This window comes from Panthera uncia, chromosome D4 (assembly GCF_023721935.1).
Source record: "Panthera uncia isolate 11264 chromosome D4, Puncia_PCG_1.0, whole genome shotgun sequence".
Taxonomy (NCBI): domain Eukaryota; kingdom Metazoa; phylum Chordata; class Mammalia; order Carnivora; family Felidae; genus Panthera; species Panthera uncia.
This window is the reverse complement of record NC_064807.1, coordinates 10,490,553-10,509,259: the sequence shown is the minus strand read 5'-3', so window position 1 is coordinate 10,509,259 and position 18,707 is coordinate 10,490,553. Positions and strand designations below refer to the sequence as shown.

General features: G+C 45.3%; 1 protein-coding gene across 4 annotated transcripts in view; it reads left to right on the top strand.

Moving 5' to 3' along the window:
- DOCK8 (dedicator of cytokinesis 8) overlaps positions 1 to 18,707 on the top strand; it is a 227,687-nt gene that overhangs the window by 194,785 nt on the left and 14,195 nt on the right. For all 4 annotated transcript variants that reach the window (XM_049633191.1, XM_049633181.1, XM_049633207.1 and 1 more), the window contains 9 exons: positions 244 to 402; positions 1,030 to 1,130; positions 1,906 to 2,098; positions 7,386 to 7,529; positions 8,758 to 8,889; positions 9,352 to 9,486; positions 11,369 to 11,458; positions 15,371 to 15,607; positions 18,000 to 18,143. In XM_049633191.1, coding sequence (XP_049489148.1) covers positions 244 to 402; positions 1,030 to 1,130; positions 1,906 to 2,098; positions 7,386 to 7,529; positions 8,758 to 8,889; positions 9,352 to 9,486; positions 11,369 to 11,458; positions 15,371 to 15,607; positions 18,000 to 18,143 — 1,335 coding nt within the window. The remainder of the gene's footprint in view (positions 1 to 243; positions 403 to 1,029; positions 1,131 to 1,905; positions 2,099 to 7,385; positions 7,530 to 8,757; positions 8,890 to 9,351; positions 9,487 to 11,368; positions 11,459 to 15,370; positions 15,608 to 17,999; positions 18,144 to 18,707) is intronic.

Here is an 18,707-nt window from a genome sequence, read left to right as displayed (position 1 = left end):
CAGTCCTCGATGAAAATTTAAAGGGAGCTGACAGATTTATGTCACAGCAGTATCCATTTAAACCATTTAAGCAACAGTATGAATCTTGTAAAGTATAGCTCACATTTCATTGAGGGAAAAGGAAATGACGGAGACGGGGTGACAGAAACACTGGGGAGTTATTGGTGTCTGGCTCCAATGCCTTCCACGATCTCCTAGCCCCGTGCCTCTTATTTGTCCCATCTCGTCTTTTTCCTGCTGCAGAACTTTGCCAGAGTAAAGATGCAAGTAACCATGTCTCTGGCATCTTTGGTGGGCAAAGCACCAGACTTTAATGAGGAGTACCTGAGAAGATCCTTGAGGACGATCTTGGCCTATGCAGAAGAGGACACGGCCATGCAGGCCACTCTTTTCCCCACCCAGGTAGACAGAAGAGCGTGCCTGGTCTCATGCATGGGTCCAGGATCAGCCAATTATAAGCTCGTGTATATGTACGGGTGTGTGTGTGTGTGTGTGTGTGTGTGTGTGTGTGTGTGTACTAGGTAATTATATAACATATAATATATAATTATATAACAGTTCTATATTATACATAAAATATGTAAGTATTATGTGTACATATGTATTTAATATATAACATTATACACATATGAAACCTAAGCTGAAGTCCTAAACTGTCTCCTATTTGGTATAAAAAAATAATAATAATAAATAAAAAAAAAAACACGGTGACGTTCCAGAGTACAGTTTAGGGCTTTTCAGGTTGCAAACGAAAGTTCAAGTTCATTTAAAGAAAAAGAGGGCGGATAGTATAAGGATTCAGGGCCAATTCATGGATCCCAAGCGCCAGCTCACATCTGAGCCTCAGAATCATTTGGACCTGCAAAGATGAAGGCCACAGAGGGTCCATCTAGACTCCCCTACACCTGTGAGCTCTGCTCCCATAGAGAAGAACGTTTATGGTTTCCACTTGACCTTCCAAAACAGCCCCTCACTTGTTGCTATGGATTACAAAGCCAGGATTATTTAGAGGTATACGCTGTTTTTCAGGTGGAGGAACTTCTCTGCAATCTGAACAGCATCTTATATGACACGGTAAAAATGAGGGAATTTCAGGAAGATCCTGAGATGCTTATGGATCTCATGTACAGGTAAATTTTTCTGATAAAACCAAAAGGTGTCACTTGAGGGTCTAGGGTTTGTTCCTATGGAGTTCTCATTGGTGTGATTAGCATAAGCCATGTGGGTACACTCTTTTGGATGACATCCAAAAGCGTATATACAAATTGGTAGAAATTAATCATGCAGAGTGGGTTGGTCCATGCACACGTTTTTAGAAACATGTCCCTAATTTAAAGTGAGGTATCTTTTACAGCAGTATCTTCTACTTACCAAAGAATGAGAGAAAAGAACTATCTTTTGTCATGTGAATTATTTTCCATATGTTTCCCCCCCCAATTATATTTAGACACACGTGTACAGTTGTATTTAGAAATCATATTTTATTTTATAGTTTGACGCTTTGTTTTATGGTCCTTGTTCAGGAGAAACTACTCATAGAAATAAATGTGTTCTGATGTGAGGTCATAGAAGGGTAGTACTTTTGTCTTCTGTTATTATTTTGAGAGAAAGGAAAGAAAAGGAAGGAAAGTGCTAGAGATCTGTTAAAATAGACACCATTTTTTTAGGCCTTTTTCCTCCCTATAAAACTTCAATTAAATGCCGTTTCTTGGGGTCCAGCCCACCCTACCTCTGGAATGAAGACAGCTGGACTGATAAATTTTTGGGGTTTTTTTCTCTCATTTTCTGAACATGTTGGGGGAAACTCTTGGGATGGGGGGATTCCTGGGGGAAACAGTGGCATCCACAGCAGAAGAACAGTGTCATTAGCCAGCTGTCCCTGAAACCTTCCCAATATGCCCTCAGAATTGCCAAAAGTTACCAGACATCTCCCGATCTGCGGCTGACCTGGCTCCAGAACATGGCAGAGAAACACATGAAGAAGAAATGCTACACGGAGGCCGCCATGTGCCTGGTGCACGCGGCCGCTTTGGTGGCCGAGTATCTGAGCATGCTGGAGGACCACAGCTACCTGCCCGTGGGCAGCGTCAGCTTTCAGGTGGGGGACAAGCTCAGCCTTTCCTTTAGGGCAGGGGTTCTCACCTGGGGGGAGCAGTCTTGCCTCCAACCCCAGAAGGCATTTGACAGTCTCTGAAGACATTTTTGGCTGTTACAAGTGGGGGTTACCTCTGACACCTGTAAGCCAAGGTTGCTGCTGAACATTCTATGATGCGTATCAGTTCCCACCACAAAGAATCATCTGGCCCCAAACATCAATCAGTGGTGCCAAGGATGAAAGAACCCTGCTTTAGCAAATTACATTTGCCTCTTCTAATCACTTTACCATCTCGTTTGGGGTATCTGTTAATTGTTTACAATAAATGTGGAGTTGATAGGCCCCGTAGACATTCCCAAACACTCAGATCCATGATTACATTTGACCCTCCCCATCAACCCGTGAAGCCGGCACATAGGCAAGGTGTTATTACTCCCACTTTACGGATAAAGACACTGAGACAGCAGTTTTTCTTTTTCTCGTTTAAGCTCTTTCTCAAAGACTTATAGTTGGTGCAGTACACGGACACCTGTGAAAGTACTTTCTAAACACGGGAGAAATTATTTCCCTTGTGGGCCGTTCATTTGATCAGATGCCCCAAGTCTGTAGCGTCCCACACGTTAGTCCCAAATCAAGGAAGAACCACATCGACCCGGGAAGAGAAAAAAGGAGCTGAATCAGTACTTTCTTGGGATAATCTGAATATGACCCATAGTTAGCAAAGGAAAGTGGTCTACCAGGCCTGAAAGTTGGCTCGGGCTACAATGCTCAGTGGTCACTTGGACAGCTTCTGCCGAACAGTTTAATACGGTCTTTAGAGAAAACAAAAGTTTTATGAGTACCTTTTTAAGAGACACCTAATTTGCAGAAATGACTCTCCTTGAAACCATGAACAATATAGTTCAGTAATAGAGCCCTTTTCAAGCCAGACTCGCAGTCATTTACAAGTGTATTATCTTTGCTTGAATCTACGTGACTGATTTTATAAAAGGCTTTTTTCCACTATTGTTCTTCAACACAATTCTGTCATGTCTGTGTGAACCAGAGGGAGAGGACAATTCAGAACATCTTCCCTAGGCTTCGAGAAGAAGTCCCTGGAACTGTTGCTGGGGGGCCAGGAGCTTCGGATTTTCTAGAACTCTGTTCACCTCTTCACCTGTTTGCTTCTTATTATTAACCCCTCTTTCCTTATGGCTTTTGATAACAATGCTATTTATTCTAACATTTTATTCTCAGCAAATAAACTCTATGCTCAATTCAGAAATGTTTGTCATAAAAACCAAAAGGGAAATTCTTATCCAAAAATCATAAAAATATCACATCTGATTTTCATTCACATAAAAGTGAAGAAAGCTATAAAAATCATTTTGGAGGTATCTGCTTCTTTCATCACATTCATTTTGGCCATTTGATATTATCAAGGATAAATATTATAAGTGCTACTCTTTCAGTTCCCAGAAAATCTTTAGGTGTTTTACTTAATGTTGAATTATGTCACCCTCCTTTTGTGTTTCATTAACTGAACTACTTCTTAACATTCTTCTCTGCCTTTTTCACAGTTACTATATATTTTTTATTTTTTTTAATGTTTACTTATTTTATTTGACAGAGGAGAGAGAGACAGAGAGGATGAGAGTCTCAAGCAGGCTCTGCAATGTCAGTGCAGAGCCCCATGCAGGGCTCTAACCCATGAACCATGAGATTATGACCTGAGCCGAAATCAAGAGTTGGATGCTTAAATGAATGACTGAGCCACCCAGGCGCCCCCCAACAGTCACTATATTTTATTTGCTATTGTTCACTTAAGTTTTAATGGCATTTCATGATTGACTTTCATGTTTGGTAAGCTTAATAATTCTAATTTCACCTAGAATTCAGTTGATGTGCTTATAATAAGCTATGCCAAGGCAAGATAGAATAGTTATTCTAGAACCAACAGAATTCCACATCTCTTCCGCATGGGGGCAGATAGCTCTATTTCTCATACATCCATATCCATTCATTTTATTCTTCTAGATGATACTGAGCATTTATTGTGTCTTCGTGAACTTTACGTTCTAGCCAGGGAGAGCAACATCAGATTCCTTATTTGATTCCTTATTGATTCCTTATTCCTTACTGATTCCTTATTTGATTCCTTATTGAACTACCATTATGATAAATGTAATAAAGAGGTATAAGATGCTGGGAGTGTTTATAATGTGACCTAACCGGGGGATTGTGAGAAGCTCAGAAGGACCAGGAAGGGGAAGGCAGAAGGGACTGTGAAGTATGAGGTCCTCATGGTGCACAGAACATGGTGAGATAGGTGTTCTCAGCTGGGGAAGAAGAGCCAAATTGTGTTCCTGCCTATGAGTCAATTGCTTTCTCTCAAGGAACACATACCAGATCTTTTTGGAAATGTATGCTTGCGAGTGACAAATACCTAGCCTAGACCGACCTTAGGTGGAAATGGAATTTATCAGCTTGCCTGAGGGAGGTGAGCAGTAAGCAGCACCTGCCAAATTGGAAGGAAGGCCCCAAACCATGTCATCAAACTTCAGTGGCATCACTGCTTCCTGTCTCTGCTTTCCCTTATGTCGACTTCATTGGGCAGACGTTTCCCATACTCGCTTAGGTTAAGGCCTTCCCTGGTTCCAGACCAAGAGAATAGAGAGATGGTTCATGGCTAGCAGGTCCCAAGAAAGTCTCAGTGGATCTTATTGGTTCTGACAGGGTCACGTGTTCATCCCTGAACCAATCGTAATGGCTAGAGAGATGGAAAGCTCTGATTGGCTGGACTAGAGCGGAGGGCTGCGCCAGGAGTATGGTTCCTTAGTTTGCGGAAAGATGAAGGACAGCGTTAACCACAGATGTCCAGAGCTGATTTTTTAAATACTGTGTGCTTTAGTTTTCAACCTTGTTCTTCTCCAGTAGAATTGAATTTTTGGAAAAGAATTACAAACCGGAGATAGATAAATCTGTGCGAGGAAAATAACCTTGAGGCCACTGAATTCCAAGGCCCTGAGATCGTTGAAATTCTATGCCCCAGAGAGCAGTGTTTATTCCACAAACGTAGATATGGATACATTCTCAGATGCTGCTGTTACTTCTGCCTCCCTGATTCCCAAGCCAGGAAAGGCTGCCAGAATCCTTTTCCTCTGATTACAGCTAACAAAGCTACTTTACTTCAGATCTGTTCCTGTCCCTGTAGAAAATTGCATACAGTTCTAATAGTACTCACTTATTGAGTTATTAGATTCTTGTAGCGGAATCCCTTGTACCTTCTGTTATTCCAATCTGGAAACATCATAATAGAAAGACCAGGTTTGGAAAAAGACTGGCTCAAGAGATTCTGAGAGTCTCCTATATTCCTAAAACTGCAGTACAGTCTGGGATGTGAAGATACAGGACCGTGACAGCTCTCTTCTGTGATTGCTAAGGTTGAGTCCCTTGATCTTGCTAGCCAGGCGAAGAGGCAGGCAGATTTTTCTTCTCAAGCCAACTCTGGTCAGTTAGTAGCAGCCGACTGGAATGCTATGCTGGAAAAAATTTTGAGACTACAGTTGACCCTTGAACAACATGGGGTACCCCCCACATAGTCAAAAATCCACATGTAACTTTCACTCCCCCTAAACTTAACTACTAATAGCCCCCTGTTGAGCAGACACCTTACTGGTAACAAAAACAGTCAATTAATATGTATTTTGTATGCTATATTTATAATATATTGTATCCTTACAATAATACCTAATTTTTCCTTAATTTCTTCTTGGTATCTCTAAGCCACATGGTTTGTGAGTCTTTTCAAATTGTTGCAAATCTCAAAAATTTTTCGAATATATATTTTTTAATGCGCCTAAGTGGGCCGGAGCAGTTCAAACCCACTGAACCACAGTTCAGTGGTGCTATAATTGATTAGTTATGCCTGCTATGAGTGTAGGAATAGAAAAGAGTGGCGTGTGTGCTACCTGTTTGCAATCTCTAAGCTGGGAGGATTTCCCAAGTCTTTTATGCTCTATGTGCATTTCTTCCACAGCTGTGAGGTTGAAAAAAACGACTCTTAAGATGTCAAGAGTGAGAGTCACCGCAAGGACCAGAGAGGGGCTGAGGCGAGAGAGGCACACAAGGATCAGAATTTAAGGAAGCACTCACTCTTAGAGTCACATGAGTTCAGAGTCATTACTTACAGGACCCTGAGAGTGAATGCCTCCCTGAATTTTGTGCTCTTGGTTTTTTCGCTCGGTTCACGCTGGCCCTGGTTACTGTACTCCCCGCTGGAGACTTTAAACTCTATGGTTTGAGTAAAGGGAAAGCTGTATATAGGAACAAAATGAGCGAAAACAACAGTAACTGCCACATTGCCATAAACCCGTCCACAGAGAGGACATTCTCACTTGCTGTTATAAGATGGTTCACCAGAAAGTCAAGTCAGTAGCATTGTACTCCAGAGGTTCACCTGGCTATGGAAACAAGGAGTCTAGCTAACTGTTAATTGGCCTTTGCTTTTATTTTTTTTTAATGTTTATTTATTTTGGGGTGAGAGAGAGAGGGAGAGGGAGAGAGAGAGAGGGAGAGAGAGAGAGAGAGAGAGAGAAAGAGAGAGAGAAAGAGAGAGAGAGAGAGAGAGAGAGAGAGAGAATCCCAAGCAGGCTCCATGCCCTCAGCACAGGGCCCGGTCCCTCAAACCATGAGATCATGACCTGAGTCACAACCAAGAGCTGGGCGCCTAACCGACTGGGCCACCCAGACACCCCTAGCCTTTGCCTTTTAAAAGCAATGACCCCAGGACGTCTGGGTGGTTCAGTCAGTTAAGCATCTGACTCTTGATTTCAGCTCAAGTCATGATCTCCCAGTTTGTGAGTTTGAGTCTCTGTGCAGACAACGTGGAGAGTGCTTGGGATTCTCTCTCTTCCTCGCTCTCTGCCCCTCCACTGCTCCCTGGCTCATGCTCTCTCGCAAAACAAATAAATTTAAAAAAAAAAAAACATGACCTCTGCTGGGTGTCCCATAGGGTCGTTTCACAAAAGTAACTCAACCATTGTTACGTCGAGGTACGTGTCCTTTACGTACATCCTGATGGTTAAAAAGAAAAGACGACTGTAAGTTTCGAAGACCAGTTGCTCAGTGTACTTTCGACATGAATGGCAGCCAGAGCCTCCTCTGGGTAGAATTACAGACCTTGTAAAATCACAGGCTGGGTGAGGATCTTTGAACGTGGGCTGCCTCGTTGCTGCCTCGTGGGTCCCTGTGGTACCTCTCCTTAGCGTGGCTTCCCCGTCCTCCGGGCTTATAGTGCGATCTCTTTCAGAATATTTCTTCCAATGTGCTGGAGGAGTCTGCGGTCTCTGATGACACCTTGTCCCCTGACGAGGACGGTGTGTGCTCGGGCCGGTACTTCACCGAGAGCGGCCTGGTGGGCCTCCTGGAGCATGCGGCTGAGCTGTTCAGCACGGTCAGTGCCTACAGAGACCCCGGGGCCTCCCTGCGGACCGAGCGCCTCGTGAGATGCAGCCTTACCACCGAGCCAGGCGCGCCTGGTGCCGGGATGCTCAGGGGGCGGGGTGGCCCCCCGGATGACTTTGACGTATGCAAATTGCATCAGCTCTCCAGGTAGCTGAGAAAGCTTTCATCACTGCGGTATTCCGGTCCTCATGGCAGGCTCTTTGCCTGGGCAACAGCATCCCTGCATTATTTCCATTTTAACAGGGTGGAGGTTAGGCTGCAGAGAGGTGAGATGACCCGCCCAGGGTTACACCGCAAATGACGAGGTGGGTTCTCACCCCCTCGTTTTCCCTCTCATGGAGATAAACGTGGGGGCAGAGCCTCTGGGAAGAGAGGGAAGGAATAGATCGACCGTCTTCCTTCTTGACAACTGGGTGATCCTCAAGTTTGTCACAAACCAGGACCAGCTCGGAGAATTGTGGGGGCCCACACCGCTGAGACTCCCCCCATTCCCCTAGTCTGGGTCTAACCACCCCTAATAAGAGAAAAAAAAAAAGGTAGATGAAGTCCGTGAGATTCAGGGCAGGGAAGAAAGTCTCTTGCCCATTTTTATTCTGATAATCCCTCACTGCCCCCAGTTTTTAAGCCGTGTAAATATCTAATACATCACTGTGTTTCGCTGATCCAATTTATGTTTATCTTTATATTTTTCTTTCTTTTCTGCTTTCATTTCTAAGTTCCTACCCTACGCCCTCCATGTATTTTAATTATTGTTTTACTATCTTTTCTTTTTTCTGCTTTCCATTTCAGGATTCAGAGAAAGTGCAGTATACCTCTGTTTTATTCTTAAAATGCAAGAAAGTGAACTAGTTAGAACCCTACCAGCTCCTTTCAGGCATGCGTTGAACATTGGGCTACAGAGTGGCCCCTGATGACATTTAAACACTCTGAAGCTGTCTTCCTGAATAGTTAGTTCCCTGCAGCCAATCTCCTGTCTGTTTTTATCCCTTGAAAACCCTTTTTCCCAGTTAACATCATCATAAAGGACCATTTAGCATGTGTCTAGTTCAGTGTGAGCGCTCCAGCCATTCCAGAGAAGCTCAGACATCACTCCTGCTCTTAAAATATCGTGGTGCCAATTAGTAATCCGTTCTCGGGCACTTACTGAACTCTGAATGTTCTTCTTAACTTGCCAAGGGATTAAATTCTTTTTTTCCTCTTCTTCTTCTCTTTCCAAGGGAGGACTGTACGAGACAGTTAACGAGGTCTACAAGCTGGTCATTCCCATCCTGGAAGCACATAGAGACTTCCGGAAGCTGACCTCCACACACGACAAGCTACAGAAGGCTTTTGACAGCATCATTAGCAAGGTAGTTGGGGACCCTGGCCAGTGGGTCCTGTTACCTGGCAGCAGGTGACCCTGTCCCAGAGATGCTTAGCCTTGCTTCCTCTCTAGGGAGGGATTGGCCCGGAGCACATCATTACTGTACCTCTCACCTACTAAATGGAGAGGGCCTGGTAATAGACAGAGGACCAGAGTGCAGACTGTGAAAGAAAGCAGCTTGAATTACTTTACAACCAGGAAACGTGAAAATCCTTTAAATTCACTTAAAATAAGTCCTAGAAATCTTTTGTGGCATTTTGATTGTTATTATTTCCAAAGTTTATTCCATAAACATTACATTTTTTTTTAAAGGAGTGATTTTGGTTTATGTTAGCCATAGGAATAAAATGCTTTGTAACACAACAGTGAAAGACTCCTGCCCTTTCCAAACCAGTAGATCTTTGAGAATTTCCTAGCTAAAAAGAGGCTTTCTTATTTTGCTCATTAGGGTCATAAGAGAATGTTTGGAACCTACTTCCGAGTTGGTTTCTATGGATCCAAATTTGGGGATTTAGATGAGCAGGAATTCGTTTACAAAGAGCCTGCAATTACCAAGCTACCTGAGATTTCTCACAGACTAGAGGTAAGAAAAGTGCTTGATATTATATACTTCACAAAAGCAAGTTAAAGTGGGTTATTACAAAAAAAAAAAGAGTTATGGATTCATCGTTGATCTGTATAAAACTTTTCCACATTGCATTTATAATATGAAGGTATTAGGTGAGGTCATAAGGTAAAGCAGGATTTGGATAAATTTTCCCTAAGATTCTGTGTATGTTTATCAAAGTTTATAAATTTATATGGCGATTATTTATTTTCAAGACTATCTAAAAGCCACTTGTTGTCACGTGCTTTCTTATAATTCTTTTGAAATTTTAGTAATAGTTTTTCAGTATGAAGATTTTTTTTATTTTTTTAATGTTTATTTATTTTTTAGAGAAGGAAACAGAGCATGAGTGCGACAGGGGCAGAGAGAAAGGGGACACAGAACTGGAAGCAGGCTCTAGGCTCTGAGATTTCTTTTTTTTTTTTTTTTTAATTTTTTTTTTTCAACGTTTATTGATTTTTGGGACAGAGAGAGACAGAGCATGAACGGGGGAGGGACAGAGTCTAGAGAGGGAGACACAGAATCGGAAACAGGCTCCAGGCTCTGAGCCATCAGCCCAGAGCCTGACGCGGGGCTCGAACTCACGGACCATGAGATCGTGACCTGGCTGAAGTCGGACGCTTAACCGACTGCGCCACCCAGGCGCCCCTAGGCTCTGAGATTTCATCACAGAGCCTGACACGGGACTCAAACTCATGAGTGGTGAGATCATGACCTGAGCCAAAGTCAGGTGCTCAACTGACTGAGCCACCCAGGTGCCCCTCAGTTTGAAGATTATTACCTTGACTTCGAATCTAGCCAGATTACTGAGTTATCCTTAGAAAATGTTATGGCCATCCTTTTGGTATCACAGGACAACACATCCCACTTCTGACACAGAGATACTCCCAATAGCCCTCTTCCTGCTGAGCTGATCCAAGGAGCCCTCCTCTATGGATTTTCAGAGTCACTGTCTAACCTCATAGGCTGGAAGCCCAAACCTGCTGTTTACATTTGATCTATAATGTAGCAGAAAAAAGCCAAAGCATGTTCCTGGAGGAACAGATGGAGAAAAAATAAAACAGACCAGGGAAAAGTGAGAAAAGCAGACACTGAAAGGGCCAAGCACTTAGAACTCAGGAGGAAAGTCAAGAGGTGCCTGCCAAACAAAACCCTCTCAGGCTGAGTAACTGAGTTCCCTGAACTGCTTACAATTAGCTCAAGATTTATTTCCTCATGCCTTCTTGCCATTGCTTTGAATTTACTCTTTTTCGTGACTATAAAATTTAAAACACTTTAGTTGCCAAATTGTTCCTTACGCTCTCCATCCATGGCAAATAAGACAAGAGACTTCAGTCCCTACTTGACTCAAAGGAACCATGGCCCAGAGTGGTTGGATAACTTGTCCAAAGTCATTCAGCTCATGAGAAGGAAAACTAGCAATTGACCCCAGGCCACTTGGTTCCCTAATATGTTTCTTCAACATAGAACTAGAAGTATATATTTTGTCTTCTTGTGGAGTATGGTTTGTCACATTCTGGGAAGCCTGGTGACCTCCAAGTTCCTGGGATACAAAAGGCAAGAAGGAAATTGTGCCATTCCCCTAAAGCTTCTCAGGAAATATGATGACATTGGTTGAATCAGACCTCAAGCATACTTATTATAAGGAAGCCTATGTCAGTTTGCCATGCTGCACTTCCTTATATTTTTATTTTTGTCTCCAGAAATGCTGAACCTGCCTCATTAGTTCAGAAGAACTTCCAATAATCAATGAGCAAATTCTTCCTTACACTTATTCCAAATTGACTCCGCCTCTGAGACTCAAAGACTTGCATTACATTTAGGTCACCTTTATAATCTGTTGGTTCTTCTTGCCTAGGGATTTTATGGTCAGTGTTTTGGTGCAGAATTTGTGGAAGTGATAAAAGACTCTGCTCCAGTGGACAAAACCAAGTTGGATCCTAACAAGGTATGGGGAAATTTACAAGAAGTAACCCTCGGGCTCTGATTCTCTTTGTCCTTATGCCAAGAACATAAAATGACCTCTCTCTGGGCTCTCAAAGTCACTTAAGTGCAGCCATACTTTTTTGTCTAGGGTTCAGCAATTAAATGGTTGGATCATAAAGAAACCGTACTCAAAGGCAGGAACCAGAACAAGAGCTACCATTAATTAAACATCGACTGTGTTCCTGGCACTCCATCAGGCCCTTTCTTTACTTCATTTCATTTCATCCTCCGAGAGCCCTTTGAAGTAGGTGTTGTTATTCCTATTTTACAGAGGAGAAAACTGAGGCACAAAATGAATAAGTGGCATTCCAGGATCACGCAAGTGTCAAAGCCAGCACTCAAGCTCAGAGTCTGTCATCCTCAAACCCATCCTCTTCATCATTGCCCTTTATTGCCTTTCTCTCCAAACTTGACACTCTCACCTTCAAACATACTGAAAAGATGCACGCTTCTCACTGCCATGTAGTGGCCCCCTTCTTTAGGCTGCAGGAATTTCTTCCAGCCCCGTGTAGGGCCCCTGTGCGGTTGGGGGAACGATGGAAAGGGCTCGGGCCTCAGGGTCCTCACTTTTCACATGAGGGTGTATTCTGTCCCACCCCCAGCTGGCTGTGCCGCGTGCAGTTGGACTTTCTCCAGCTGGAGCTAGCGTCACCCTCCACAAGTTGCAGGCTCTTCTGACACTAGCCTCGGGCCACCTGCACTTCTGACCAAAGGGCTAGTAAACTTGGGGGTTCCTATGGCAGCCCTCGGATTAGGTAATCCACTAGAATAACTCACAGAATTCAGGAAAGTGCCTTAAGACAATTACAGTTTTAGGGGCATCTGGGTGGCTCCGTGGGTTAAGCGTCTGACTTCAGCTCAGGTCATGATCTCACGGGCCATGGGTTCGAGCCCCACATCGGGCTCTGGGCTGACAGCTCAAAGCCTGGAGCCTGCTTTGGATTCTGTGTCTCCCTCTCTCTCTGCTCCTCCCCCACTCATGCTCTGTCTCTCTCTCAAAAATAAATAAACATTAAAAAAAATTTTTAAAAGACAATTACAGTTTTATGATAAAGGGTACGCATAAGGCAAAGCCTGGGACAGACCCCAGGGTTTCTGTGCACTTTCCTTGTGGAATCTAGGCATGTCCCCCCAGCCCAGCAGCTCAGTACGTCCACCTGTCAGGAAGCTCCATGGAGCCTCGGTGTCCAGAGTTTAATGTCCAGGCATGATCGGTTAACTCGCGGCCATATTACTTAAGTCTCCAGCCCCCACCTCCCCTCCCTGGGAGAGACCAAAGTCAGCCCAAAGTCCCAACCCTCTAATCACATGATTGGTCTTTTGGGTGAGCAGCCCCCATCCTGGGACCCACCAAGCTTGAGTCACATCATTAGAATAACAAAGATACTCCTATCTCTCAGGAAATTCCAAGGGTTTGGGAAACTCTGTGCCAGGAAAGGCAGACGAAGACAAGCTACATTCCTTACTGTATTACTGGGTGCTGTCTTCCTACACAGCCCACCTCTTAGATATGTCCACGAGGCTGTCTAAGCTGCTGGGAATAATGCAAGTTCAAGGCATTTATTACACGCTGGGGGACAGAGGAGTGTTTGCCATCTGGCAGGCCTGCGAAGTAAGAGTCCAAACCCTTCCCTCGCTCCTGTCCTCCAGGACACTCAGGAGATGATGCAAGTAGGGAGGAATTGACCAAATGTTAAGAGTTTGTTTTTCTGCATATTTCAGAAGACTTGCTCGCTTCAGACACCTTCCCTAGTCCAGGCCTGTAGTAGTAAGTGTGGTAAGAGCTGAGCTAAGCTTAGAAGTGTCGGAGGTCCTTGGAAGATGGATGCCCATAGCACGCGCTGGGTAGAATCGCCAGCGATGTCCCTGATGCAGGGTGCGCTGTTCCCCTCTTTTCAAATGCCCACGGCAGGTTATGAGAGTTCTAGATGAGAAGCTGAACCCAGAATAACCGTCGGACTTCATCACACTAAATGGCGATTTACAGTCTGAGGTCAATTATGTCTTCCATCCATTTCAGTGGGCGGGTGTTATGGGATCTATGGTCATTGTCATTTTTTTTTTTTTTCTGAAGAGGCTTTCTTTCTTTTTTTTCATTCTTTTGTTCTTCCTTTCTTTCTTATGGAGAGAGACAGAGAGCATGCGCAAGCAGGGGAGAAGGGCAGAGGGAGAAGGAGAGAATCTCAAGCGGGCTCCGCAGTTAGCACAGAGCCTAATGAGGGCTTGATCCCATGACCGTGGGATCATGACCTGAGCCCAAATCAAGAGTCGAATACTGAACCAACTAAGCCACCCAGGTGCCCCTAAGAGGCCTTCTTTCTTAATAAATGCCCTTCTTTAGTGTATGTGCAGATGTGCACGTGCGTGTGAATTTTAAAATGAGGTACATGTGGTGAAATTCACCTTTCTGGCGTTTAGTTCTATGAGTTTTGACAAACACATGTAACCACCACCACAAAGAAAAGTTCCATCACCCCAAAATATTCCCCCACGCCCCTTCTTTCTACCTTTAGCCCCCTGACAGTCATTGGTCGGCAGTCTGTCTCTGTAGTTTGGCCTTTTCCAGGATGTCACTTAAATGGAAACCTATACAAGTGGACCCATACAGACTTTTGGGTGTGGCTACTGTCATTTCACATGATGCATTTGGGATTCATCCATGTTGTGGCAGTTTGTTCCTTTGTATTGCTGAGTGGTACTCTTTTTTTTTTTTTTTCATTTTTTTAATGTTTACTTTTATTTTTCATTTTTTTTAAACAATTTTTTAACGTTTATTCATTTTTCAGAGACAGAGACAGAGTGCAAGTGGGGGAGGGGCAGAGAGAGAGGGAGACACAGAATCCAAAGCAGGCTGCAGGCTCTGAGCTGTCCGCACAGAGCCCGAAGCGGGCCTTGAACTCACGGACCGTGAGATCATGACCTGAGCTGAAGTCGGACGCTTTACCGACTGAGCCACCCAGGCGCCCCTATTTTTCATTTTTTTAATGCTTATTCATTTTTGAGACCGAGAGAGACAGCGCATGAGCGGGGGAGGGGCAGAGGAGAGGGAGACACAGAATCTAAAGCAGGCTCCAGGCTCTGAGCTGTCCGCACAGAGCCTGACGCGGGGCTTGTACCCATGAACCATGAGATCGTGACCTGAGCCGAAGTCGGACGCTTAACCGACCGAGCCACCCAGGCGCCCCTATTGCTGAGCGGTCTTCTGTTGGATGGATGGATGTACCGCTTCCTGTTTTCCCATCCTCCACGGGAGGGACATTTGGGTTGTTTCCAGTCTTGTCCGTTATGAAGTCTGCTCTGGACAGTGTGCACGTAAGTTTTCATTTCTCTTGGGTGCACACATCAGAGTGGGATTCCTAGGTCGTATGGTCAGTGTCTTCTCTCTGGATAAGAAACCGCCGCCCTCCTTCAGAAGGGCGGTACCATTTTACATTCCCACCATCCGTATATGAGAGTCCCAGCTCCTCTCCATCCTTGGCGATGCTCCGTACTGTCCGTTTCCTTTCGTGTGGCCATTCTCCTATGTGAACAGTGGTCACAGTTGTGCCGAAAAGGAAAACTTGTCTGTTTGCGAACTTGCATGCCAGGTTTCAGGGAGATGAGGTAGCTCTGCTTGGAGGGGCAGCTTGTGGATCTGACCTCACACGGGCACGCTGCCCCGTCCTTCTCACACTCCTTCCCGTCCCTGGGGGCGCAGAGCAGGGATGGCTGACGCCTGGCGGCTGACGTCTGACCTGAGGCTCTCAGCTGCTGTGGCTTTTGTGCACGCACAGGGGTGGTGCAGCCGTGCTGTGTTCTGGCATGCCTCCCCGGTGCATCCTGGGTGGTTTGCAGCCGAGCTCATCTCCTCCTTCCCCCACCTTTTCCCCTCCAGGCCTACATACAAATCACTTTTGTGGAGCCCTACTTTGATGAGTATGAGATGAAAGACAGGGTCACCTACTTTGAGAAGAATTTCAATCTGCGAAGGTTCATGTACACCACGCCCTTCACCCTGGAGGGGCGGCCTCGGGGAGAGCTCCACGAGCAATACCGGAGGAACACCGTCCTGACCACCATGCACGCCTTCCCCTACATCAAGACCAGGATCGGCGTCATCCAGAAGGAAGAGGTAATGGCCCCCGGACTGAGGTCACCACTCAGTGCATGAGTCTCTCTCCCAGGATGCCACACACCCCTCCTCCGTGCTCCTTCATGGTAGACTGGAGTGAGGACCCAAAATGGGACACGCTTGAGATATCACGGTGGTGGGTCGCGCTCTGACAGTCATGGCCCCAGGGAATCCCATGTAGGCAGCTACATGTTTCATAGCACCACTTTATATTGAAGTATTTGCTATGTAGGATTTATATCTTTAATATAAATATAATGACATGACTATAGTATTTAACATGTGTCTTTTCATGATATGTTTATATGAAATATACACTGAAATGTTAAATATTTCAATTTTTATATATTTGGAGGCTTACAGTTGGGTTATTAATTGTTAGAGATGGAACAGGATGCGAGTAGCCCCATGAGTTGATGGTGAGCTGGAAGAAGGGCCCCGTGCGAGGTAGATGAGGAGAGCAACTGACTTCTAGTCCCAGATTCCCCCCGTGGCTTTGCCCAAGGCACTCATTTCCCTTCAGTTTCCCCGTCTACATACTGATAGCGAGGACCCCTTTCCCTTCCCTGGTTCTATGTACAGAAGACTTTGAACCCCTTGTAATAGGACTGATCAAGAAGGTGTCTCAAAATTAGGCATAGGGTAAGCATTTTATTTTACTTAAAAATACCTAAGTGTACATTTATTTGCCATTCGGTTTATATAGGGCCCCAGCCTTCCCTGTGGTTTGGGGTTGGCCGATGACAATTCACCTGTGTCTCTTGTATAAACCCCACCTGTAATGCGCTGTGCATGATTTTCAGTTTTCATTTCTATAAAGCAGAGGGGGAGCTTAGAGATACTTGCTAAACAATACGAGGGCAGAGTCCTTCTGGATTTTCATGACTTTTTCGCCCCTGGCCTTTTACGGTTGTCTCACGCACACCTAATATGACAGGAATCTTTATAGCAACTCACTTTCATGATGCCCTGCCCCAGCATACGGCTTGGTTTTCAGAGAAACAATTCTGTTTCTTTCCACACCCACAGTTCATCGGCTTATGCATTATTTAATTAGATTAGGTCATTAAAATAACAAGCATAACAGGCATCATCAAGTGAGTGAACACACAGAGGTGAACTTTGATGAACAAATACCTCATCGGGCAGGAGCAGAAGTGACTGAGCTCACTGCCCACCGGCTAGGGTGTTCAGCAACCACGTCAGAGAGCGGGAGGTGAGGGAAGTCCTGAATGAGTGACTTGGTTAAGAGGAGGTTGGTCTAGAAGGCATCTGTTCTATTTCTTATTGTTTTGGACTTTTGAACATGAGGGCAGGGAGGCCTGGCACAGGAATAAACTCATGGTCCCAGTAAGAGTCCTCACAGCTTTATCTTGGCCATTGCTAGCTCCTTGAGAACCTCAGTGTGTTAGATTGCTAGGACTGTCGTAACAAAGGACCGTGAACCGGAAATGTATGGTCTCACAGTTCTGGAGGTCAGCGTCCAAATCAAGATGTTGGCAGAATTGATTCCTTCCAAGGGCTGTGAGGGGAAGGATGCATTCTGGGCCTCTCTCCTTGACTAGTATATGACTGTCTTCTCCTTGTGTCTTTATATCCTCTCCTTCTATGTGTATCTCTGCATCCAAGTTGCCTCTTCTTGTGGGGACACTTGTCATATAGGGCACCTTTATGACCTCTCTTAAACTTGATTACCTCTGTAAAGACCCTGTCTCAGATAAGGTCACATTCTGAGGTACTAGGAAATTAGGACTTCAGGATATGAAGGGAGGACAGGGTGGCCCTGTGACTTTCAGGAAGGACCCTACCCCAAACCCACAGAACTTGGCAACTAGCAGATTGACCCTTAAGAGGATTCTACTGACCAGGAATTCACTTTCAGAGTGAGTTGGACAAGACATAAATAATGCCAAAATCATGTATTATGGCGGGGGGGGGGGGATCTTTTAAGGATGGTTCTTCTGATACCCTTTCCAAATATAAGCCAAGTAACTTGTTCAATAATGGGAAAGAAAACTGAAAAGCGTAGCAAGAACATGGATTTTGAATGCAGACATCATTGCAATTAAATTCTGAGCTCCCTCCTCAGGACCTGTGTCATTCTGTGGCACTTAATTCACTTTACAAATCCCCCCCCCTTTGCTGTAAAATGGACAGAATGCAGAGGCTGTTTAAAGTAGTCAGCGAGAAATGTATGCCAAGTCCCTGGAACACAGGCAGTGTTCCAGAACTGTTGGGCCTCGCCTACCTCTTCACCCACCCAGATCATTTTGACTTACTCTGAAAGGCTCCTTAACCAGCTTCTTCAGATCCAGGTCTATCGTAGCCCCAGGTTCGTCCGTGGCTTACGAGACCAGACGGTGACTTCCCTACGCTTGTGTCTTATGTTCAGTTCGTTTTGACGCCAATTGAAGTCGCCATTGAAGACATGAAGAAGAAGACCCTCCAGTTAGCGGTTGCCATTAACCAGGAGCCCCCCGATGCCAAGATGCTCCAGATGGTGCTGCAGGGCTCTGTCGGAGCTACTGTGAACCAGGTGAGCAAAACCAGCTGGCCGCCACTCCTCTGCTCCTCGTTATTTTGGTTTTTGCTATATGTCTACACCCTCCCTCCCTGAGGTTGATGAGGAGGCCGATCCACGCATAAATGGTACCCCTAAACTTAGAGCCGCCACGTACGAGGCTTAGAACACTTTGAGGGGGCCCCTTCTGCTTCATGTAACAAGCCCCCGTAGAAGAGAAGTCCCAGACACGAGCGGGCCACGTTGAAGAGAAGTCTTCACTTTGAGGCCAGACCTGGCGGTATGCTCCAGATCTGGGGTCCTGTTGCGGAGAGCTGAGTCATGCCCAGTGGAGGCAGACCTGTTACAGAGCTTGAGACCAACCGAAGGACATCTGCAGGAGAGACGGGGAAGGGTCGGGACCATGCAGCCCCTGGGTCAGTCACCAGATGAGCCCAGCATGCCAGGGGCCTTGTCAACCACCGTGACCAGGGACCAGGCTCCCCGTGCCAATTCAGACCAAGCCAGATGTTCTCAAACCCATTAGAATCCTCACTCCCAAACTAAGCATGCAACTCAACCAGTCTCGGATGCAGGGAG